The sequence below is a fragment of the Dendrobates tinctorius genome, unplaced genomic scaffold (assembly GCF_039654945.1).
Source record: "Dendrobates tinctorius isolate UK_male_01 unplaced genomic scaffold, ASM3965494v1 ptg000199l, whole genome shotgun sequence".
In the NCBI taxonomy this organism is placed as follows: Eukaryota; Metazoa; Chordata; class Amphibia; order Anura; family Dendrobatidae; genus Dendrobates; species Dendrobates tinctorius.
In genome coordinates this window covers 3,855,246-3,881,656 of record NW_027361866.1, presented here as the reverse complement: position 1 = coordinate 3,881,656, position 26,411 = coordinate 3,855,246, and the positions used below count along the sequence as shown (strand labels likewise).

Below are 26,411 nucleotides of genomic sequence, written 5' to 3'. Positions count from 1 at the left end.
CTTTGATGGATTGGTATGCGGGTGTCATGTGCGTTTGGAGAGCCCCTGATGTACCTAAACTATTGAAACTCCCCACAAGTGACCCCATTTTGGAAACTAGACCCCCCACGGAGCTTATCTAGATGTGTGGAGAGCACTTTGAACCCCCAAGTGCTTCACAGAAGTTTATAACGCCTGGGCGTGAAAATAAAAAAAACATTTTTTTCCGCAAAATTATATTTTTGCCCCCAATTTTTTATTTTCCTAAGGGTAACAGGAGAAATTGGACCCCAAAAGTTGTTTTGTAATTTGTCCTGAGTAGGCTGATACCCTACATGTGGGGGTAAAACACTGTTTGGGCACATGGCAGAGCTTGGAAGGGAAGGAGCACCATTTGACTTTTTCAACGCAGAATTGGCTGGAATTGAGATCAGACGCCATGTTGCCTTTGGAGAGCACCTGATGTGCCCAAACAGTGGAAACCCCCAATTATAACTCCAACCCTAACCTCAACACACCCCTAACCCTAATCTGAGCCCTAGCCCTAACCCTAGCCCTAACCCTAGCCCTAACCCTAGCCCTAACCCTAGCCCTAACCCTAACCCTAGCCTTAACCCTAGCCCTAACACTAGCCCTAACCCTAACCCTAGCCCTAACCCTACCCTAACCCTAGCGGGAAAATGGAAATAAATACATTTTCTTTTAGTTTTATTATTTTTCCCTAACTAAAGGGGTGATAACGGGGGGTTTGATTTACGATTTATGGCGGTTTTTATGTTTGGCGGAGGTCGCACGCTAAAAGACGCTTTTTATTGTAAAAATAGTTTTTGCATCACCACATATTGTGAGCTATAATTTTTCCATATTTTGACCCACCGAGTCATGTGAGGTCTTATTTTTTGCGGGACGAGTTGTCGTTTTTATTGGTACCATTTTCGGGCACGTGACATTTTTTGATCGCTTTTTATTCCGATTTTTGAGATGCAGAATGAACAAAAACCAGCTTTTCATGAATTTCTTTTGGGGGGTGCGTTTACACCGTTCCGCGTGCGGTAAAATTGATAAAGCGTTTTTATTCTTCGGGTCAGTACGGTTACAGCGATACCTCATTTAGGTCGTTTTTTATGTTTTGTCGGTTTTTTGCAATGAAAACAATTTTATATAAAAAATAATTATTTTTGTATCGCTTTATTCTGCGAGCTATAACTTTTTTATTTTTTTGCGGATGATGCTGTATGGTGGCTCGTTTTTTGCGGGACAAGATGTCGTTTTCAGCGGTACCATGGATATTTATATGCGTCTTTTTGATCGCGCGTTATTGCACTTTTTGTTCGGTGGTATGATAATAAATCATTATTTTTTGCTTCGTTTTTTATTTTTATTTTTTAAGGGGTTCGCTAAAGGGGTTAACTAATGGGACAGTTTTATAGGGCAGGTCGTTACGGACGCGGCGATACCAAATATGTGTACTTTTATTGTTTTGTTTTTTTTTATTTTCAAAAAATGGATTTATTGGGGAATATTTTTTTTTTTTTTAACTAATTTATTTAGCGATTTTTTTTAAATTATTTTTAACACTTTTTTTTTTTTTTTTTTTACTTTATTACCTTGTCCCAGGTGGGACATCACTGTCCTGTGACAGATCGCTGATCTGTCACATCACAGATCACTGTGACAGATCAGCGATCTGTCACAGGCACTGCTGCAGACTTCCTCATGCCTGCGCTTTGCAGGCACTGAGGAAGCCAGCTTCCTCAGGCCCCCGAAGGCCCCCGTCGCCATCTTGGATTCGGGGGCCTGGAGGAAGGGAGTCCCCCGCAGCAGCGCTGCACATTGCGCTGCCGTGGGGGGCTCAGGGAAGCACGGAGGGAGCCCCCTCCCTGCCGATGCTTCCCTTTAACCCCCGGTACACCGCGATCGCGTTTGATCGCGGTGTGCAAGGGGTTAACGTGTCGGGGGCGGTCCGTGACCGCCCCTGACACATTGTGCCGGGTGTCAGCTATGATAATTAGCTGACACTCGGCCGCGATCAGCGGCGCTCACCACGTGGGCGCCGCTGATCGCGATGACGTAATATTCCGTCCATGGTAATTAGGTCCATGGTCACATGGACGGAATATTACGTCAATTGTAGGTAAGGGGTTAAAATAGTTTACCAAGCTCAGCAATTTAGCGTTAACGTCTGTTCACCTAGACTCTGCAATTACCAAAACAGAGTTTCCTGCTCCCAACATGGAATATATAGAAGAAAGCAGGTGCCCACACAGAGGTTATAGAATACTGAAAACCAGCACTGAGAATAATTATTTGTCTCTGCAGGGCAAAGGCTGAGAATGAAGTGCAGGGGGCACATTTAATGATGGCCTCAGCTGAGACGTTTTAAAACATCACATCCTCAGTAGCCAACGAGCCAGCAATCTCATACAATTCGCTTCCTGACTAGAGCGGTGACGGCAGAAGTATTTTTTTATTCATAGCACCTGTGGGGCAGCACTCTCTAAAATAGCAGGTGTCCCCTTTAGTAGTTTTAGCTTTACAGGGTAATGGAAAGAAGCAAAGAGATCTAAACTGAACCCCGGCTGAGAGCATTGACCTACCCTATTAAACTGTGGTACTGGTAGTGTATCAGACACTTTGCCGGACTCTGACAGCTTCACCTCCCATTATTTTTGAGCCAAAAAAAGAAGCTACATGAGCACTTTCATATTATTGTTATATAAAGCGGTCGCTGGAAGATTTCACAAAAATTTTACAGTAGTAATAATTAAAAATAAGACCGTAGCCACACAACTCAAAACACCACTTGAATCTCAAAAAGGCCATTAAAGGGTTTCTCATACCTTCTGAGAAATGAGAAAGGAGGCTGAAACATGCTGCCAGCAAGAGGAAAGGAAACTGTGCAGGAAGACGTGAAAACCCAGATTAAGAAAATTAAAAAGGGGGTTGGACCAGATGGCCCAGGAGGTCCCTTCCAACTCTACGATTCTATGAAAACATGCTCAAAACATAGAAAGGGAAAGCTAAGGGGAGGCAAAAATAAATCAAACAGGAATAACCTCCCAGAAATCTAAGGAGGTGAAAGGAAGAAGATCTGGGAAGGAACACAGACTCATTGCAGGAAGTCAACTGGTGTTTACCATGTAAGGTAAACCCCTCAGCTGAAGGGCTGGAACTCCTAAACCCATGTCCACCTAGAGGTATAGCCAGAAAGGAAATGCAGTAAAGGGTAAACATAAAAATCTGACGCAGAATGTGATAAGGCAGATGGAAAACCAATGGAAAACAAACCAAAATGGAAAAATGGAAAACACCTGGAGAGGAACAAACCAAAAAGGGCTAAGAAAGACAATTGGAACCATCAGCATTTGGACAGAAAAGGCAATAGCTCGAGATACAAAGGAACCGACCACAGAGCAACAGGTCAGCAGATCGAGTCCCCAAACAGAGCCATAACACATATGCAGGCGCGATAAGCAAGACATCATGTGATGTCATAGGATGGGCAGCGCCAACTGCACATGCCCGAGAAAAAATATTACAGCGCAGGCGCCAGGAAAAGAAATGACCGCTGAGGGTGCGGCGCCAAAAAGGAAAGAGGAAATGAGTGATGGATGTGAGGCGTCTGTGTCCGGGGGGAAAAAGACCTGCCCCCGGACAAACTAAAGGTATGACGGACAAATTTTAAAAACGCTTATTTCTGCGGTGGAAGGGACGCCAAATAAAAAAGCCACCTTGACAGAATGCAGCATTAGTGCTGCACAAGGTGGCTCTTTTACTTAAAGACGCCTGGGGGGTGACAGGTTCCCTTTAAGACATGATTATGACATCATAGAATTTAATTATGACATTATAATGATTAGGAAATGATCACTTAATTGCACATATACACAGGAAGTAAAAGGAAAAGGACATACATAGGATCAAACCTCTTAGAAAAACACAGTAATAATGAGGTGTATACTAAGACTCTTACTTTTCTGGATTAAGCTTGGAGCATAACACCCATAATCACCTGTCATAAACGAGATAATGGACGGCTACTAGATTTCCCTTTGATTTCTTTCCTAGGCCTGGTAGGAATTAGATCAATGGATGAATTAAGAAAGAGTTGAGAAAAGTGAAGAGTTCTAATATTTGTCATTAAAAAATTCTTTATTACACTTTACATTTTATTATCATAAAACACATTTCGGGAATTAATTGCCCGTTTGTCAGGTTAATACAGTAATGTTTTTTCACATCGAATGTGAGAGCTCTTCTTCATTGGAAAAGGCAATGACCACGAGATAGCTCTTTTTCTTATTTTATCCATAATGACTTAATTATGACATCATGAAATACAGTGGGTATGGAAAGTATTCAAACCTCTTTAAATTTTTCACTCTTTGTTTCATTGCTGTACACTTTGCACCCCATCTTGACTGAAAAAAACAGAAATGTAGAAGTTTTTGCAATTTTATTAAAAAAGAAAAACTGAAATATCACATGGTCATAAGTATTCAGACCCTTTGTTCAGTATTGAGTAGAAGCACCCTTTTGAGCTAGTACAGCCATGAGTCTTCTTGGGAATGATGCAACAAGTTTTTCACACCTGGATTTGGGGATCCTCTGTCTTTCTTCCTTGCAGATCCTCTCCAGTTCCATCAGGTTGGATGGTGAACGTTGTTGGACAGCCATTTTCAGGTCTCTTCAGAGATGCTCAATCGGGTTTAGGTCAGGGCTTTGGCTGGGCCAGTCAAGAATGGTCACAGAGTTGTTCTGAAGCCACTCCTTTGTTATTTTAGTTGTCTGCTTAGGGTTATTGTCTTGTTGGAAGGTGAACCTTCGGCCAAGTCTGAGGTCCAGAGCACTCTGGAAGAGATTTTCATCAAGGACATCGCTTCTTGGTCGCATTCATGTTTCCTTCAATTGCACCCAGCCATCCTGTCCCTGCAGCTGAAAATCACCCCAATAGCATGATGCTGCCACCACCATGTTTCACTGTTGAGATTGTATTGGGCAGGTGATGAGCAGTGCCTGGTTTTCTCCACACATACCGCTTAGAATTATCACCAAAAAGTTCCATATTCGCCTCACCTGACCAGAGAATCTTATTTCTCATGGTCTGTGAGTCCTTCATGTATTTTTTGGCAAACTCTAAGTGGGCTTTCATATGTCAAGCACTGAAGAGAGGCTTCCATTGGGCCACTCTGCCATAAAGGCCCGATTGCTGGATGGCTGCAGTGATAGTTGACTTTGTGGAACTTTCCCCCATCTTCCTACTGCATCTGTGAAGCTCAGCTATAGTGATCCTGGGGTTCTTCTTTACCTCTCTCACCAAGGTTCTCTCACGATTGCTTAGTTTGGCTGGACAGCCAGGTCTAGGAAGATGTCAGGTGGTCCCAAACTTCTTCCATTTAAGGATTATGGAGGCCACTGTGCTCTTAGGAACCTTGAGTACTGCTGAAATTCTTTTGTAACCTTGGCCAGATCTGTGCCTTGCCACAATTCTGTCTCTGAGCTCCTTGGCCAGTTCCTTTGACTTCATGATTCTCATTTGGTCTGACATGCACTGTGAGCTGTGAGGTCTTATATAGACAGGTGTGTGCCTTTACAAATCAAGTCCTATCAGTTTAATTAAACACAGCTGGACTCCAATGAAGGAGTAGAACCATCTCAAGGAGTATCACAAGGAAATGGACAGCATGTGACTTAAATATGAGTGTCTGAGCAAAGAGTCTGAATACTTAGGACCATGTGATATTTCAGTTTTTCTTTTTTAATAAATCTGCTAACATTTCTACATTTCTGTTTTTTTTCAGTCAAGATGGGGTGCAGAGTGTACATTAATGAGAAAAAAATGAACTTTTTTGAATTTACCAAATGGCTGCAATGAAACAAAGGAGTCTGAATAATTCCGCACTCACTGTAGCTGATCAATGGAGGTCTGTCTGCCATCACTGGAGGAAGCCACTACAGAGGACAAATTGGATATGTCAAAGCTAGAACCACTTTTACAGAACAGATGTCATTTTTCTCCACGAGATCCCCCTCTGTGATGTCCATGTGCCCTTGTAGTCCCATGGATAGAGGTTGGGCAGTAGTCTAGTGATCTGCTCAATCATTTATGATGACATAAACCTTGAAGACCTGTTTAATAATAAGTATCAAAATAAGACAGATCGCTCTTTTAGGTTCTAGTCTTGCGGAATGTTCTTTTCTGATTCTGTAGAAGTGCCAGTGTATTCTCCCTTTTGAACGCCAATAATCTTCTAAACCCACTTCAGTTGGGTTATTGCTCTGCCCAGTCAACTGAAAACTAAGTTACTTAAACACCTGATGAATTTCTCATTCTTACGTCTTAGAGCCATTACACTCTTATCATTCTCCTTGACCTTTTGGATGCTTTTGAAACTGTAGACTTCCCTTAGGTAATGATTTCGGACCAAATCTGCTATTCATTTCTTTTTCTAATATTCTTAAATCTTACTCTTCAATTTCACTGTTTGAATAATTTAAGATTGTATTTTTGGGATCTTTTGGGATTAAATTATATTCATGCCTGAATTTAGTATTCAATTATATTTTTCTATATTGTATCTATCATTACATACCGTTGCATAGTATTCCATTTGGAACAAATTTGGCCAAACATGCAGAGAACAGCTAGTCATAACTGAGTGATGAAGATTAGTAATGGTAGACTGAGAACGCATGTTGGAAATGAGGACAAGGTTCTCGTTTCAGATCTGCTATATTATACCTTTCCTCTGTCCCCGATGCAGGCAACGTCAAGAATGGATTTCATTACTAGTGGAGGACAATATTAAAGTATTGGATGACATAGATGATTGTAGACTAGCTTAACATGGATCCCTGTAGCATTACCCTAGTAATAATGTTTCATTAGGAAGACCCATGTCTTAAAATAAGATTATCTAGTTTTATCTATAATGAGATTTTCGCATGGGTGTTCCGAGTGGGATTTCCATTTGAGATGTTCTTACATATAGGAAGATTACAATAGAGTGGCCCATGACTATCTATGACCATTATACCATTAAATTACACTATAGCATGGGCTATGCCTTTACTTTATGATCGGTGGAGGTCTGACATTTGGAATCTCTGACAATCCTGAGAATGAGGAAGCTGCAGCACTGATGGATGCAGCACTAAAGCACGGCTGCAGTCCCTTCATTTTCAGGATCTCTCACCAATCATAAAATGTCGGCATATTCTACCAGTATGCAATTACTTTACAATTTAAGAAAACGCCATTCAGATTAAACACAGATTGGCACTGCTAACAGCAGAGAAGAGGAAAAAAGCCACCTGAGTGCAGTGGCGCTAGATCATCCTCTGTCTCAGGCTGTTCGATATCATCTATCAGATTCTAGAATGAGATTTCCGACCAGAGCAGTACTAGTACGGTGGCTCGATCACCGCAGCATCACGCTGAGCGCCGCAGTGATCTGGTGCGGGTGTCAGCTGTATGTGATAGCTGACACCCCATAGCAAGGCCCATGATCAGTGGTAGCATCGATCGTGGGCATTTAACCCCTCTTAGGCCCCTGTCAGTCAGTACTGAGAATGGGAATGAGAACCTGCCTCCAGTGATATGTCACTTACTAGGCTGTGTGCTGCTGTTTTAATGAAATTAGAGTTTTATTAACATTAGATTATCACTACAAGATTAGGTGCCTCATGCCTCCTAGTCAAGAGCTCTGTGTAACCCCCGCCCCCACCGCTGATTAGCAGCTGTCAATGCACAGTATACAAGAATGCTGCCAATCAGTGGTGTGGGCAGGGTTATACAAAGCTCAGCATTCAGGGAACTGCTAGATCTGCAGCAGAGAAATCAGTGGTGGCATCACAACGAAAGCAAGCAGCCCAGCAAGTGACACATCTCTGGAATCAGGCTCTCTGCCCCTACAACAAGCTCGTTCAAATTACGTAGCAAAAACCTTGTGACAGATTCTTTTTGATGTATTTTCATTTTTTATTTGCACATAGTGGGATCTCACTGCTCATCCTCAAGCAGCAGAGCCTCACAGGCCTAAAACTACAGTCCCTCAAAGAAATCAGCGCTGGAAATATCTATATTACGGACAACCACAATCTTTGTTACTACAATACCATCAACTGGACCTCACTGTTCAGAACATCCAGCCAGAAATCCACCATTAGAGAAAACAGAAAAGCAGAAAACTGCAGTAAGTATCTACCATCCAGCTCTCAAAAGGGTTTATTAAAAAAAATAATCAACACTCAATTGTCAGGGCTGAATAACTGTGGTGCCTATTATTGCTGGGGATTTAGGGAATAGTCGAAATATGTAGTCCAGTACGTACATTCCTACAGATCATTAGGTTAATTCATTCTTGGAGTTGGTATATTTTCAACATTCATGCGTCAATATAATTAATAGTGATCTAACATGAGGCTTTTGATATCTCCTGGACGCGACATGTAATTAACACTCACACTCAGTTATTAAGGTTTATTTTTATGATATTTTATATATTGGGATCATTCATATCATTTCTGAAGGATTTGTTTTATTTTCCCCCATTAATGATCTATATTGACATTTTCAGCTGCTGAGGGAATGGTGTGCCATCCTCTTTGCTCCAGTGCTGGTTGTTGGGGATCCGGGTCTGATCAATGCCTGTCTTGTAAATTCTTCAGTCGAGGAAATTCCTGTGTGAGATCCTGCAACATTAAATTAGGGTAAGAAATGAGTATAAGCAGTATGTGTACAGATCTGGCCATGGTTACCTTGAATCAGATAACACAGCGCTCGGAAATCTCATTAGACACATTTTCTTTTTGACACCTAAACATGCATTGGTCAATGGCTTCTGTGACTAGTCCTCAAGATGGTGCTTTTGAGTTATGGTAGCCTTTGGCACTTCTGTATGTACAGTATTTGTAGTTTTTTACATTTATGTGATGCGGACACATCAGACAGAGCATCGGTAAAATCCAGAAAACATTTTGTATGTCATTTTTTTTTTTTTATTTCAATGGAGTACTGTAAAAAACACACACCTCTGCTATAACTTACTCATAACTACATCTCCTACATACTCCTTTGTAAGACACAGAGACCCAGATTCGGCAAAGTGATTATACCAGAATTTAATCTCTTTGAAAAGTTCCCAAAATTTTTGCCCAACTCAGAGTTTTGCTAATTCCAACATCTTGCCCTGGTCTGCCAAAATGGGTGAAACTGAGGTGGGACGGGATGGAATGGGCGGTGACGTCACAGAGATCGTACTGCAATCCCTGACTGCACCCATTAGCAGTAATACTCACAGATTAGCATGCCACTTGTCAGACGCTCCTAATTCCATAAGAGGCGTACGCCCCCTCATCACCACGACGGTCTGGATGAATTGGAGCCAAAATCTCCTGTTCAGACTCTCATCTAATTCTATTGAGAGTCCTGTGGGAAGTTTAATTTTTTAAGTAGTTTGACATATTGTATATTTTCTGGACACAGTTTTTCACACATTTACTATAAAGTACATAGAAATGTGAGGTTTTTAGTGCATATCCTGATCAAATTGTGTGATCCCATCTGCATGAGGGACACTGCTAAACAAATTCACCTTTCTTGGGCTTGTGCCTCTAAAAAGATCTCAGCGCAGGTAGAATCCTCTTCAATATGTTCTGCTCTAATTAAAAATTGTTCACATGAGCATATTTGCATTGCCTGTGTGCACAGTGGACTACACCACAGACAGAACACAGCCGACTGTTAGCCTATGTGCTAGTGAATATGGGCGATTTTCCACATGGACCTCAGGTCCGTGTGAAAGTCTGGCCAATTTATGGACTACACTACTGCATGTAAATAGTAGGCAACTCCTGCACCCGTGCACTATGTGAAGAAGCACTGGGAGCTGCACATGGCGTCAGTAATGTCCATAACTTTCAGACGTGACGTCCTGCCAAGTAAAGTGCTAATTTAACCTTAGACAGACCTGAGAAGTCCATGAGCAAAATAGGGGCAGTCGCAAAGCATGCAACAGTGCACAGGAGCGGTAAGATATATTATGCACAGGTTGTTAGAAATGAGCTTCTTTGTGTGCACACAGAAAAAACTGTGTGAGCCCATCTGCCATGACAAGTTGACTCTACACCTAGTGAGAGGATCTCAGAAAAGAGTTACGGAACAAACCCCTATCAGTATGTCATAGCAGAGAGATTCTCAGTTAAGTCATTCTTCAGCAAGCAATGGACAATGCATCACAAAGGTTATAGAAAGCACATCCGTGCCAAATTTTTAAGGAAATCCAATTGTAAGAATTAAATTTTAGCCCAAGTTACATGCATTTAAGTAAATATAAAGAATTGTCTCCACGAGTGGACAACTGCTTTAAGACATTTAATATATACTCCAGTCCCAATCTGTCTCTAGATTCCACTATCTAAACTGCATATATGTATTATTAAATAGATCTCTTTGACCCAATGAGACCGGTGTACTTACTTTGAAAATCCACGTCAGGATGGCTCCTCAAAAAGCATGATTTACCTACACATGATTCAGGGTTTGGGATCAATATCCTCTATCTCTACGACTAGTCTTAGGTTGCCGTGATTTCCTCATACTGTAGAATGGCTGAATAATCTTTTTTGAAACTTTTCCTTCTGATAATAAAGTAATCATTACATGAGTCCAGCGATAGTAGAATATGTGCCCCAAGTGCAAGGTGCCACTTGGCCAGGGTACGGTGCTAGGTCAGCAAACTAAACTTTTGCCCGGGTGAGCCAAGCTATGGGTTTGGTGCATACAGAAAGAAATAAAAAAAAAACTGTATACAGAAATAAGTGATAAATTATCTAATGGTTGTAACAAATCATTTTCAAAATTGAACACTTAGGAAGAGAAATTGAATAAAATCTACTGTCACTTGTTGTTAACCCATTTGTTGCATGAAATCATTACGTGGACATTATGTTCGCAGATAGATCCTTTTATTCTTTCTTTTCCTCCCACCCTGTAGCATAATGAACTTTAAGAAAACACCATCAATTCTTCTCATTTCTCCCACAACATAATAATAATAAACAGTCTTTCACAGTAATGAAATTTCCGTTCCTGAGAGATCATCTATTTTAATTACAGTCAACCACGGCCTCTTCCCCAGTTCTCCTCCTCTCTTTGCTATCATACTTGGCACCTTATCTCCGTTCCCATGCTGTCCCTACAGATTCTGCTCAATGCCTCCTGCTTCTGACTCCTGTTTCCTTTCATTTTCTTTTCCTCTCTGCACCTCTCTCATTGTGATGCAGATGTGCTCAATATATACCGTCCTCCTGATAAAACACCGATATCATCTATATTTACTGCAGAGCCGGGAATCAAATTGCAGAATTGCTATGGCTAATCCACGTGTCTGCAAAGTGGGCAATGTATCTGGGGTCACACGTGAGATATCAGTTTGGGTATCCTAAGTGCAACCAGAACAAAGAACACCTATTAAATCAGGAAAACCCATGTCTATATGTTCTATGAGGAATCTAACATCGTAGAAAGGCTTAAGACACTTTTCCATTGGAATGAGTAGGGAATCGATACAAAGGTCAGGTCTATCTCTGGAGGACCAGCTAATGTAGTAACATGACCAACACCAAAAAAAGTGCGTTGTTTATCCTACAACAGTATATAATTAGCGATCCCATTCCCTTAGCAATCCAAATAAGTCAATAATTTTAAGGGGCAATTACTCTGCACGAATACCTTGAGTCAGTGTTCCTAGAAACATTCTTTTCAGAATAATTGTGTTGTCTAAACAGGCTTGTTTGTGGGGTGAAAAGATCATTTTGAGCAAAGCATCATTGTTCTTGGCAGCACATTGTCCTGTGTAAAGGACCTCAACTCAATGGTAGCCTATACCCACTGAGTTAATTATTACCATTCCTTCAGTGCACATATGAAGTCAGGTCTGCAGGCTGTTAAAGGACCACTGACCAACAAACATGATGCCGGTCAGTGGTCATTTGCATAAACCATCCCTTATACATAATATGATCTTTAGTGATCCTACAGAATTTATAATGTATAAGAATGTCTCCAAATTTTGATATGACTCCTATATTTTCAGGTGGATCATAACGAACCTAGTTTTCTAGTCTTGATAGACAGAACGTGTGGGGAGAATGCCCCTTATATCATCACATGCTATTTATTTAGATCTGTTTTGTGCAGGGGTGCTCCCACATTTCTTTTGCAGAACCACTTTGCTCTTCTTGTCTGCAGGGAAACTCGGGAGTTTGCCAATGGCACCGTCTGCATCAAGTGTGATAATCAATGTGAGAAGATGGACGGTGGCATCTCAACTTGTTATGGACCGGTAAGGAAATTGCAACTAAACCTCACGACTTGACGGAACATATGTGTATTTGGAAAAAGCTGCAGCCAGATAGCCATGGTGGGGCTTATCTCTCTGAAACAAACGGGTGTTAAAATTCTAACTAATCAACCCTTATCACATCCATATATTTTGTCTTTCAGTGGAGAGTTGGGAGGCTCCCAAACACATTAGGTACATATTAGATTGCTGACCACGCTGGCTGTTTTGTCTAGCTTTAATCTACTGTGTATGGGGACCTTAAATCCCTATAGTTAGTCTACAATTCCTTAATTAACTTTTGATTGTTCAGGTTTTGGCATCTATCCACTTTATTTCACCCAACCAGAGGTGGACATTCCACAGGTGCAGCCTGTGCAGACACACAGGGGACCAAGAAGTAATGGAGCCCACCTCCAACTCCATAGCAGGATTCAGCATTATGATGAGTCATTGGACTATAGAGGGCCTGTAGCCCGTTATTGCACAGGGGTCCTCTTCTGTCTGCATCCCCTCCTGAATCTATCTTTGAACATTTAATCACTACCCTATTAGATCTTTCACAAGCAGGTCCATTGAGTAGGACTGAAACTTGGCACACATGGGTGAACACTGTCTCTTTTTGTATCATTTGGACAAGAGCCCAGAGGCTTTCCTATAGACAGAGACATGTCTATGACCTCTAAATGAAAAATTGTAGTTTACCTTATTCAGGATCACGTTGATTGCTGTTTATTCTCCTGCACAATTATGCTTTCACTCAGGTTGTGTTCTTACATATTGAAGGAAAGTCTTTCCAGAACTGATATTGTTGCACCTGCTGATGTGAATGCCTTTATAACTGAGCTGAATAACGAGTTGATTTCATATTATCATTTTGACTTTAGCATTTTTATACTTTTTAGGGTCCTGACAGCTGCGCAAAATGTTCCAACTTTAAAGATGGTCCTAATTGTGTGGAGAAATGTCCTGAAGGCCTGCAAGGGGCGCACAGCTTCATTTTTAAATATGCAGATGAGGATAGAGAATGCCGCCCCTGCCATCCTAACTGCACTGACGGGTAAGAGCCTGGGAATTGTAAGATTTAACATTTTATGGATATAGAAGGTTGTGACACTAGAGGAACCATTGATGGACACTGCATATTGGCTTGGATTCGAATACACCATTATATCTAAGCTGAATTGTAGATCTTTCTTGCCTGGCCAGATATGCTGCCTTCCCAAGTGAAAGCTTCATAATATGCTGGTCTTGTCTTGTTTTAATATTGCTCAGATAACCTTTTCCTTTCAGCAGGAGCTGAATGATGGAACTGTGTGGCGGGCAATCAATATGTCTTGCAAGAGGATCTCCTCTCCCCCTGCTCTCATTTAGTGCCCCAGGACTATCTGTAGGAATGTATGATCAGGTCCCGCAGGGGCTGAGCAATTTAAATTGAATTGTGCACCCACAGCAAAACATGGGCATAATGTTCAGCAATTACCGGCACACTAATAAAAACATTGTTTAGCTGAGTTCTTACCTTATTGTTACAACTGGAGATTAAACGGAGGTCTCCGAAGCCAATCCCTTTCTCACTTTTCGTGGTCTCAGCATTTCACACCAAGGAGGCTTGAAATGTGCAGGGAAATCTAGAGCTATCTCCACATTGTCCCATTGGTGCTGACTGTTGCGTTTGGAAACTATTCCAGGTGCCAGAACAACTAGTCTGATTATTAGAGGCCATGATGTATGTGTCATACATATGAATATAGTTCAGAGGAGCAGGGGAGGAAGCTAGAAAAAAGAGACAGAATTAACAGCAATTAAATCAAATTGTTCTGTGCTTCTGTTCCTTCACATTTCGTAGGTACTGAAGGCGCATGGCAATGATAATCCAAGTTATTCATGGAAAATAAACACATGTAGTGTTCTTGGTGACGTAATCGTCTCATGCAATTAGAATAAAGTATTTCAATTTTGGCTTTTATACTATTTCTTAGGATATACTTGTATGTTAAAAGGAACCTTTTTGTCTATTCAATGCTGCCCAAACCACAGGCAACATGACTCAGAGCTTGGCTGCACAATCTCAGCCAGATATACTTTTCTCTGAAACAATCTGGTGTTTCAGGGCTCGTTCACACCAGCGTATAAATCGGACGAGTGCTATCCAGTGTTTTATTGGATAGCATTCAGGCTAATGTTACTCAATAGGGCAGTGCTAATGCCTGATTTTTTTTGCATGCCACTCACCCATTCAAGTCTATGGGTGCGTTAAAAAATATTGCATTACGCTCGGATGACATTTCAGTGCAGTCTAAATTCCGCGTATTCGCAGAATAGAGAAGATGGAGAAATTTTGTTCTCCATCTTCTCACAGTGTGCACACATCCGAGAGAATTGGATCCCACTATGCTGACACTCGGATCAAACGCTGATCAGACTTTTATAAGAGTGTCATTAGCATAATTGGCCCAATTCTCTTGGATGAGAGAATCTGCGATTGTGTAAGCGAGCCCTTAAAGAAACTATGTCAGAAGATCTTGCCCGGGTCCATAGACGGAGATGAGATTACTCCGGAGCCACCCCGCCCCTGGATGGGTTCAGGTGATTGACAGGTCTCCCCATAGTAAAACACCTGTCAACCACCTGGAAAGGCACTGGGAAAAGCAGACCAAGGGACAGCAATGGACCAGTCTATTCTTATGTCCCGGTCAAATTTTCAAATTGTATTTTGTCTGAAACTGTGAAGTATTTCATAGAAAAATATACATAGTGGCAATCATGAAACCAGACTCTGATCCACTTAGGAGCAGCATGAATCAGCTGGCATGTTCCCTTTATCTGATTATTTGTTGGCTGATGTTGATTTGAGTATCCATATACATTCTAACAACTTGGGAATCAATGAGCTCATGGCATCATCATATCTTGGGTAAGATGGATATCAATTAATTTTACTCCAACACAGCAAGTCCCCAACTAGCTTTATTTTCTTGTCATGTGGCAAAGGAAGTCATATCACAGTAGAAAATGAAATTCTAGGCCGTCTGACAACTAACTAATCTTAACAGCATTCCTTCAATTCACTATACTTACTTAGCGCCATCATATTCCACAGCACTTTACAGATATTGCCCTTGCTGTCCCATTGGGCCTCACAATCTAAATTCCCCATCATTATTTCTTTGGAGTGTGGGATGTAATTCTGTAACCGCACTGCCAATAACTTTATTATGACTAGTATCCATATCTGTCGTGATCATGGCTTCCATATGTAAGGAGATGGACTGGACCGGGGGTACCTCTCTTTCTGGACCTGTTGTGATTGTCACTATTTTTGCCCGGGGGAAAGCTCTCCAACCCGGACCGTCCTTTGCACTTGACAGCAGGGTCGTGACTGAGATAAAAGAGCCTGTGTGTGGGAAAGGGAAAGGACACTTGGCGAGAAGACAGATTGTGCAGTAGGGGAAGTTTGGTGCTCTGTCCTCTGAGCACCGTTACAGCACAGGCCCGCATTATAGATCCCTGCATCCAGGTACAATGACTGTGGACAGAGATTTGCTGTGGGCCTGTTGGCTCCCGCAACCGAAAGTGCCAAGCGCTCCAGACCAGTTGTTACCATGTGCAAGCCCCCTAAGACAGACCAGGTGACTCATCCTGAACTGTTCCCTTCCTCACCCGCATACTACTGTCTGAGCTGAGTCATGCTCTGGCAGTGTTACAGATTGTGCTGTACTACACATGATGAACCTAGAACACTGGACTCCTCACAAGTTAACAAGGACTCATTGCCGCGAACCGGACTCTCCACTTCTCTAGGATGATACCGGAATCATCACACGCCAGTTGCGTAGGTGCCAACATTGGAACCTAAGGCTGCAGTCAGGAAGCCATCGGACTGATAAGTTAACTCTTTCATGAACAGTTGCTTTACCTATTACAATTATTACTTCACCCCACACCCATACTGTGCTAATATTACTGTCACATCCCCGCTAAACCCAATACCTCCCTGTGTGGAGTATTCCCCTGTTAATAAATCTGTTAACCCTTGCTCTGCCTCCTGTCCGTCACTGCATCCTGCGTACCTGCTCACACATATGCTGGGAGTGACTTTCTTTTTCAGTCTGGGAGCCTTTTGTGAAGAGCTCATATGTTAGTTATGGAGTTTTTCCCAGTTCTCACTGGTTAGACAGCATAAGCCAGGATTGTAGTGGAAGCCCGGTGTCACATTCCCACTTCAGTAACCAGACCCTATTACAGTTTTCATGCTCTAACAATTAGAAACCAAGTCCTTCTCCATCTTTCTCTACAGCATAGATTTCTCGGGTTCATGATGTCACTTTTCGAGCCACCCTGCTAGATTATCCTCCCCCAATGAAGGTAGTGTAGCTTATCATTTTGAATCAATCTCTCTAGGGTCAAGGTTTATACATTTGGATACCATGTCAATCAACTCATTGCCATAATCATGAACATTAGTTTAGAAATCTCCATCACACCGCATTTTGCTACCAGAATTTATGCACCCTTTGAGACCAGAGGCATCCTGGTATACATTGGGATACATTTTACAGCAGGGTCAACACTCAGCACATTCTCAGGCTTACGGGGTTTGTTAGCACTCACCTTGCACATAGCAGGATGGAGGCTATAATCATCAACCGCTCTAGGAGGCAGATGATTGCTATTGGCATTTACAATAATGTCACCCACAACTGGCACAGGAGCACCTTTTAGTCCATGACTGTTACTGGCACCGATCTCATGACTTGATATAATATTTTCTGGGACCTCACATTCTTGCTGTTATTAACAATGGCCTCCAATGTTTGAAACTTTTGCAGCCTGCTTACATTCTATATTAATGTACATTTTATGGGAATTGGATCTGAGATATATCCCTTCGTTAACACACAATTATCACTATAGAAAGTCCTTCTTTGGTTAAAGAATAAATAAACTTTCATCTTATTTAATAGTTTTGTCCAGCATGGAAAGTTCTAAAACTTTACAAATTGCATTATTAGAGGATTCTTAGAAGAATATTTAGAATTGAGAGTCCTCAGTGGTTGATACCTTTTAATGGCTAACTGAAAAGGTGGTAACACATTGCAAGCTTTCGAGACTACTCAGGTCTCTTCATCAGGCTAGACTAATACAACATCTGAGGAATCACATATTTATACACAAAATTAAGAATAAAAATATAGATACTCGCGCTTTGACTCAATCATAACAGAACATCAGTGATATAAATTCATCAAAAAATATATATACCTTATATTAGTTTGTTGAGAGGTGTTTTTGAATGAGGAAGGATGTGGCTTTTATCAGAAAGCTTATTATAACCGACTAAAAAATTAAAAAGAAGGGAAAATATATAAGGGCTATGTATAAACGCACTCAATAAAACAACAATAAAAATTCTTTCCGTTCTTTAGCATGCACTGGAAATATTTACCAACATTTAACAGTGTGTGCCCAACTTATAAAAACAGCACGATTAATCCCCAATCTCATATTAATAGATCATATCATGCTGAAATAGCGTGAGGAAACACTCCTGAATGTAAATGTCTAGCGCTATGTACTTTTATTAGCGCCACTTGATAAAGTGCTATGACTACAACCATATATCGATATAAGTAAGTAAAGTCCGATAGCTTTGTGGAGAGAGCACCTTATTCAAATCAGTGAGTAAGGAAGGAATCAGGGATGGAATCTGCAGTAATTCCGAAATGCGTAGGACTAGGACTATTGGCTCCTTTTGCACACTATACTCTTCTGCTGTATACTACGTGACTTTGTCGGTCACGTGATTTGAAGACGTCACATAGGTCCTAGCTACTCACAGGACCTGTTGGCGTTTTCCGCGCATAGCGCGCCTACCACTCGTCTCAACAGCCCACCCAGGGAGCTTGTCTTCGGCCAGGACATTGCTCCAGAAATAGCCGCTCATTGGAAAAGCAGCTCTGAACAAAGGACATCACTCCAGGATTAGCCGTTCATCTGAATAGCAGGTCTGAATAAGGTGCTTCCTCCACAAAGGTATCGGACTTTACTTGCGCATATTGTTATATGGTCTCAGCACTTACGGCACTTTATAGCCTTTACTCACTGATTTGAATAAGGTGCTCTCTCCACAAAGCTATCGGACTTTACTTACTTATATCGATATATGGTTGTAGTCATAGCACTTTATCAAGTGGCGCTAATAAAAGTACATAGCGCTAGACATTTACATTCAGGAGTGTTTCCTCACGCTATTTCAGCATGATATGATCTATTAATATGAGATTGGGGATTAATCGTGCTGTTTTTATAAGTTGGGCACACACTGTTAAATGTTGGTAAATATTTCCAGTGCATGCTAAAGAACGGAAAGAATTTTTATTGTTGTTTTATTGAGTGCGTTTATACATAGCCCTTATATATTTTCCCTTCTTTTTAATTTTTTAGTCAGTTATAATAAGCTTTCTGATAAAAGCCACATCCTTCCTCATTCAAAAACACCTCTCAACAAACTGATATAAGGTATATATATTTTTTGATGAATTTATCAGTGATGTTCTGTTATGACTGAGTCAAAGCGCGAGAATCTATATTTTTATTCTTAATTCTGTGCATTATACCCCATTGTGGTAAGGGGAGTGTTGATACTTGCAGCTGATTCAGCATATATATGCTTGCGCCGCTATTTTATTATATTTATTTATACACAAAACAGCACAGAAATAATGCAATAGATGTCTCACCTATTGTGTTATTTCTGTGCGGTGTTGTGTTATTTACAAGTTTCCTAACTTTAATAATCTTTATTTTTATATAGCACTAACATATCCCACAGCGCTTTACAGTTTGCACACATTATCATCACTGTCCCCAATGGGGCTCACAATCAAAAATTCCCTATCAGTATGGCTTTGGAGTGTGGGAGGAAACCGGAGTACCCGGAAGAAACCCACAAAAACACATGGAGAACATACAAACTCCTTGCAGATGTTGTCCTTGGTGGGATTTGAACCCAGGAGCCCAGCGCTACAAGGCTGCTGTGCTATCCACTGAGCCACCGTGCTGCCCCAACTTTCCTAGCTGGGCAAAATTATGAATAAATAATAATAATAATTATTACAATATTTAGTTACTCTTCAATTAAACACAATTTCCTGGGAAGAGGAACTCACAATTTTTGGTCATGTGTGGAAACCCTTTATATTGAGGCAGTTTTTTAAACACCGTGGTATTTTCTCTGGCTTTTAATTAAAGTAGTGTTTCTAGGCTGAGCAGTCCCAAACTTATCATGCGAAACTTCTAACTCAGACATATCAGCAATTTCCTCCTGTTCCTCACTTTCACCAGCAAGTGCAGCTATGGGAAAGTTATAAGACTCATTAGTGGTCTCCCCTACCGCTTGTGCCTCAGCATCCTGGCTATAACCAATAAATGGTTTAGAGCTAATTGCAGAGCACATATTAACACTGGCAATAGCATTTACAGTTGTACTTTGTTCCTCTTAACTTATTCTTTCTGACTTATTTCCAGCATTTGACACAGTTGACCGCCAACTCCTTCTCAGTAGGCTCCTCTCTATTGACCTGAAGGATCTCTTCCTACCTCTGACTGCTCGCTCAGTGGCTCATTCATTAACTATTCTTATTCTTCATCATTTTTCTTTGCTTTCAGGGATTTCTTAGTGATCAGTCCTACATGAACTGCTTTTTTCATTGAGTTTTTCTAATTCGTTTTTGACGCTGCATTTTTTGTGTCTTTTTGGTGTGTCATGCTTTAAATAAAGCTGCTTTGTTTTTGATACTTCCTGGTATTTGGCTTCGACAAAACTTTATTGATACAGTCATGTGAATTTCATTGTGTTTTTAGTGTGTTTTGCCAGGATATGTGTTTTTATTTTAACCTGCAGATTTTCCGCTCCTAATGCAAATCTATGGGGAAAATCCGCATATCAAACTCAGCGTACCTGCAAGAGAAATTGACATGTTGTGGATTACAAACATGCACTGCAGATCAATATATGCAGTGTTGAGAAAAAAGAAAGAAATAGTTGGCATAACATTTCTATAAATCTCATCCACCTTCCTGGAAGAGTAGGACGCTGCAGCTCTTATGCAGCAAAAATATGCAGCATCAAAAACTCACCAAAAATTCATTGTGAGAACTTAATCTAAAATGTCCTTCACGTTGTTATGATTACTTACTATAGCCAATTCTATCTCCAAGAAGATAGATCCTGAAGATGGAATATTCATCCCCCAATGTTAAGCCACACCCAAACATGGATAGGCCTTTCGCCCCTGTAAGCAACCTGTAAAATCTTCTGAAGATGATTTTTGTGAAGACCTCCTTTTACCTCCTCCCCCACACAGGGTCACTGGGCACCTGTACTCTGGCAGTCTGTAAACACACAGACACAGCCGGAGAAAAAAGTTCTCTGACGTCACTAATGACAGGCAGCATGAGAAGCGGTATGTGGAGGTTGAAGCAGCTCTAGCTTTGCTCTAGCAGAACACCTTGATGGCTAATGTCAGACAACAAAGGAGAACCTTAGGCTCAAACTATCAGGAATAGAAGGGGCTGGAAGATGTGGGGAATAAGAGTGGGCTGCCTATCGGGAATCTGCAAAGTTGTGTAGATGTCAATTCCAAATTTGGTTATAGGCCACTCTGTTGGCTTCAACCAGAAATCATAGGTTTCAGCCTGTGCCCACATGGCTTCCTCAGTACAGTCTGCTGAATTGTTCTGGTTTCTTGCAAAGATTTGGCTCTCTGCTGCTTGTTGGAGCCCAGACATTAGACATTTACCGTAGATCAGTGTTGAGATCTGCTAAAACCATTTTTTATATGCAGAAAAAAAGTTTCTGCCTTTCCTTAGAGGCAAGTGTTTTTCAAATCAGGCTACTGGGCCACTAAATTTGGCAGAATGTGTTTTGTGCGCTCTTTTTGCTGTGCCTTTATGTTTTTTTATTTCAGCAGAAGAGGATATATTTTGCTTCTAACAGAGCATTACCCATGTCAATCTAACCGAAATAGCCACAGTAATGGTTATGCTCTGTTTATCTGACTACATGGTTTGTTTTTAATGAAGAGAGAGAAAGTTTGAAAGATTTTATCTCAGTATGGATGCTGAATCCTCCTCTATTCAAGATTATGCTCTATGTTCAACACAGTCATTGAATCATTCTTGTGTGAGCTTTTTCTCTTTTTTTGTATTGAATAACAGTATAAGCAAAGGTTTGTTACCACATCTGTGTTGTAAACTGAGCCCTGATACCATAGCTATGCAGCCAGCTTGGTTCTGTTACCATATCTATGCAGTAAGTTTGGTTTTGTTACCATAGCTATGCAGTAAGTTTGGTTCTGTTACCATAGCTATGCAGTAAGTTTGGTTCTGTTACCATATCTATGCAATAAGTTTGGTTCTGTTACCATAACTATGCAGTAAGTTTGGTTCTGTTACCATATCTATGCAATAAGTTTGGTTCTGTTACCATATCTATGCAGTAAGTTTGGTTTTGTTACCATATCTATGCAGTAAGTTTGGTTTTGTTACCATAGCTATGCAGTAAGTTTGGTTCTGTTACCATAGCTATGCAGTAAGTTTGGTTCTGTTACCATCTCTATGCAATAAGTTTGGTTCTGTTACCATAACTATGCAGTAAGTTTGGTTCTGTTACAATATCTATGCAATAAGTTTGGTTCTGTTACCATATCTATGCAATAAGTTTGGTTTTGTTACCATAACTATGCAATAAGCTTGAGTTTGTTACCATAGCTATGCAGTAAGTTTGGTTCTGTTACCATATCTATGCAATAAGTTTGGTTTTGTTACCATAACTATGCAGTAAGCTTGGGTTTGTTACCATAGCTATGCGGTAAGCTTGGTTCTGTTACCACAGCTATGCAGTAAGCTTGATTCTGTTACCATAGCTGTGCAGTAAGCTTGGTTCTGTTACAATAGCTATGCGGTAAGCTTGGTTCTGTTACCATAGCTATGCAGTAAGCTTGGTTCTGTTACCATAGCTATGGCCCTCATGCCTCCTGTAACTATTGAACTATCTGTTGCTTTGTAATGTTTTTTTGTCTGTACATGTCCACGCTTAATTGTAAAGTGCTGTAGAAATAGTTGGTGCTATATAATTAAAATTATTATCTGTTTTTATACAGTTATGGCTGAAATTCTTGGCACCCATAAAATTGTTCAAGAAATTAAGTATTTCTCCGAAAATATGTGTAGGTGGGTAAAGAGCTGGCTCAGGGATAGGAAACAAAGGGTGGTTATTAATGGAGCACACTCGGACTGGGTCACGGTTAGCAGTGTGGTACCACAGGGGTAAGTATTGGGCCTGCTTCTTTTTAACATATTTATTAATGACCTTGTAGAGGGCATAGAGAGTAGAATTTCAATATTTGCAGATGACATGAAACTCTGCAGGGTAATCAATACTGAGGAGGACAATTTTATATTACAGGAGGATTTATGTAAACTAGAAGCTTGGGCTGATAAATGGCAAATGAGCTTTAATGGGGATAAATGTAAGGTCATGCACTTGGATAGAACGAACAAGATGTATAATTATGTGCTTAATTGTAAAACACTGGGCAAAACTGTCACTGAAAAAGACCTGGATGCATGGGTGGACGACAAACTCACATTTAGTGGCAAGTGTCAAGCAGCTGCTGCAAAGGCAAATAGAATAATGGGATGCATTAAAAGAGGCATAGGTGCTCATGAGGAGAACATAATTTTACCTCTATATAAGTCACTAGTGCGACCACACTTAGAATACTGTGTACAGTTCTGGTCTCCGGTGTATAAGGAAGACATAGCTGAACTGGAGCGGGGGCAGCGAAGAATGACCAAGGTTATTAGGGAACTAGGGGGTCTGCAATACCAAGACAAGTTATTATGTGGCACCCCTGAGGCTCAGTCGCCACAGCGGTACTGCACCTTCTCCTAAGGTGTAGTGCCCCACCATCCTGGTAAGGCCTCTTTCACACTTCCATTTTTGAGAGTCAACCATTTTTGAGAGTCAAGATCCGCCGATTTTGAAAAAAAACGGATCCGCCATTTTTCTTTGCGGATCCGTTTTTTTCCCCATTGACTTTCATTATTGGTGGATCTTGATGGATTGCCGTCCGTTGCATCCGTTTTTGTGCGGATCCGCCAAAATGTTGCTGTCCGTCAACATCCTCAAAGATTTCCAAACGGAGCTTGCAACGTTTTTTTGGCCGGCGGATCCTCCAGACACTAATTTAACCCGAAATTCTGTCTGGGTGCCTGACAAAAAAAAAAAAAATTCTCTCTCTCTCTTTTTCCAGGCTGCGATTCCTTTAACATTCTTCATTTGGCGGATCCGTAAAAAAAATGGACGGGTGGCATCCGTTCTCATCAATACTAAATCGGATCCGCTATCCGTCCTTTTGGCGGATTGTAACTGACACAAAAAACTGAAGTGTGAAAGAGGCCTTAGTTGGGAGCTCCTTTCCGTACTCCAACACCTGCATCCCACACACAGGATAGTTCAGCACTGATCACACTGCGGCACATGCTTAGAGGATAGCAGAGCACCTTTCGTGGTACCTTGCTTTGTAACACGAGATGTGCTGGGAGGTGGGTGGAGTTTAGATTCATATAAAAGGTTGGAAAGGTTTAGAATTGGAGCTCAGTTCAGGTCAGTCTGGGGTGAGTCCCAGAGGAGTGAGAAGGACAGTCAGTCAGGAGAGTCTGAGGACGGGTCCGAGGAGAGAAGGAGTGCTGCAGCTGCCTCAGTGATCTGAGCCATCTGGCACGGGAAAGAGAAAAGAAGGAGAAAGACGTAGAACTGCAACCTAAGCTTCCATAGAGAGAAAGACAAGTACGGAACGAAGGAGTAGGAGAACAGAGAGGAGTTGTGGGTTGGAAGAGGAACCCTGCCTATAGGTTCTCAGCGCAAGGCCGGGGCCCGGTTCCTGAGGTAGTATGGACGCGTATGGTTCTGCAGCAGGCACCGGTGGAGTAGTTGGCTGTAAATGCACTACTCCCATCTAAGACTTGGGAAACAACAGAGAGCCGGGATCCAGGAGGTCCCTGATCAGGCTACAGCTGTCTGTCATACAAGTAGAGTTGTTAGGAACATCTGACAGGAGGACTTCAGAGAACCACGGTACTGGAGCTCTCCACACTAAAAGGCGCAATAGAGGAGTCGTTCAGGAAAGGCACATGTTGGCGGAATGTCGGAGAGGAGAATCCTGACTTGCCCGGGAGGTTGATTGAGTCTTTGCCCCGGAGGACATGGCACGGAGGCAGGCACCAGTGTGTACCACGAACTGTGAGTAAAGCTTTGGAACTACAAGCCCTGGTGTCTTCCATTCAATTTTGCGTCAACACCGCCAGCACTGCTACATCTGGGAACCCACGCTCCTCACACCGCCTGCGCCTATACACTGCCCTGGGGTTACCACTTCACCTGTGGGGAGCTACACCATCTAAGCTGCAACACACCATCAGCCCCAGAGGATCTGCATGCAGCGTTGGCTAACACCTCACTTGCCAAACACCACAGGTGGCGTCACGAACTTTCCATATAAACTACATTACAAACATCATCCGCCATTGACTTGGGCACCCAGGGCCACGGACCGGGTCACCACTGCTGTGACACATCCCCCTGACAACGGCCCGGTACCGAGTACCCCACAGCCCTGGGAGGGCTACCCAATTACACTTGGGGTTATTTAGTTTGGAAAATCGAAGGCTTAGGGGTGATCTTATTACAATGTATAAATATGTGCGGGGACAATACAAAGACCTTTCTAATGATCTTTTTACTCTTAGACCTGTGACGGGGACAAGGGGGCATCCTCTACGTCTGGAGGAAAGAAGGTTTAAGCATACTCACAGACGCGGATTCTTTACTGTAAGAGCAGTGAGACTATGGAACTCTCTGCCATATGATGTCATAATGAGTGATTCCCTACTAAAATTTGAGAACGGACTGGATGTCTTTCTTGAAAAGTATAATATTACAGGGTATATACACTAGTTTCCTTAATATTGCGTTGATCCAGGGAGCTAGTCTGATTGCCGTATGTGGAATCGGGAAGGAATTTTTTTCCCCAATGTGAAGCTTACTGTTTGTCACATCGGATTTTTTTGCCTTCCTCTGGATCAACATGTTAGGGCAGGTTAGGATAGGATATGTGTTGAACTAGATGGACTTAAAGTCTTCCTTCAACCTTAATAACTATGTTACTATAAAAAAATTGTTGCAGTTAAATGTTTTGCTATTAACATGTTTATTTCATTTGTGTCTATTGGAACAACACACAATAAACAGAGAAAAAAGTCAAATTGAACATAATTTCACACAAAACCTCAAAAATGGACCGGACAAAATTGTTGGCACCCTCAACTTAATATTTGGTTGCACACCCTTTGGAATAATTAACTGCAATCAGTCTCCTACTATAACCATCAACAAGCTTTTTACACCTCTCAACTGGAATTTTGGACCACTTTTCTTTTGCAAACTGCATTTGAAGGGTGCCTTCTCACAACAGCAACTTTTAGATCTCTCCACAGGTGTTCAATGGGATTCAGATTGGGACTTTTTGCTGGCCACTTCAGGACTCTCCAGCTCTTTGTTTGTATCAATGTATGGGTGCTTCTTTTGAAGCATGTTTGGGGTCATTGTCCTGCTGGGAGACCCATGACCTAGGAGGCAAACCCAGCTTTTTGACACTGAGCACTACTTTGCTACCCAAAATCCTTTTGTAATCTTCAGATTTCATGATGCTTTGCACACAGTCAACGCACCAAGTGCCAGAGGCACTAAAACATCTTTGTTTTGAACCTTCACCATATTTGACTATAGGTAGTATGTTCTTTTCTTTGTATGCCTCCTACTGTTTACTGACAATCGAATAATGATGTTCTTTACCAAATGCTTTATCTTGGTCTCATCTGTCCAGAAGACACTTTCCCAGAAGGATTTTGGCTTACTCATGTATATTTTGACAAACTGTAGTCTAACTTTTTTATGTTTCTGTGTAAGTAGTGGGGGTCCTCCTGCATCTCCTTCCATAGCATTTCATTTAATTCAAATGC

At 41.5% G+C, this 26,411-nt stretch overlaps 1 protein-coding gene and 1 long non-coding RNA gene across 2 annotated transcripts in view; one reads left to right on the top strand and one right to left on the bottom strand.

Annotated features, from left to right (window-relative positions):
- The window catches only part of ERBB4 (erb-b2 receptor tyrosine kinase 4), a 1,457,122-nt gene that overhangs the window by 1,038,140 nt on the left and 392,571 nt on the right, over positions 1 to 26,411 (top strand). Inside the window, exons 12-15 of the mRNA XM_073553209.1 lie at positions 7,975 to 8,174; positions 8,559 to 8,691; positions 12,233 to 12,326; positions 13,229 to 13,383. Of these exons, the coding sequence (XP_073409310.1) occupies positions 7,975 to 8,174; positions 8,559 to 8,691; positions 12,233 to 12,326; positions 13,229 to 13,383 (582 nt within the window). The remainder of the gene's footprint in view (positions 1 to 7,974; positions 8,175 to 8,558; positions 8,692 to 12,232; positions 12,327 to 13,228; positions 13,384 to 26,411) is intronic.
- The window catches only part of LOC141056761 (uncharacterized), a 116,341-nt gene continuing 98,376 nt past the window's right edge, over positions 8,447 to 26,411 (bottom strand). The window contains exons 2-3 of the long non-coding RNA XR_012221931.1: positions 13,846 to 14,099; positions 8,447 to 8,673 (exon numbers count right to left, since the gene is read on the bottom strand). This is a non-coding gene — a long non-coding RNA (uncharacterized lncRNA). The remainder of the gene's footprint in view (positions 8,674 to 13,845; positions 14,100 to 26,411) is intronic.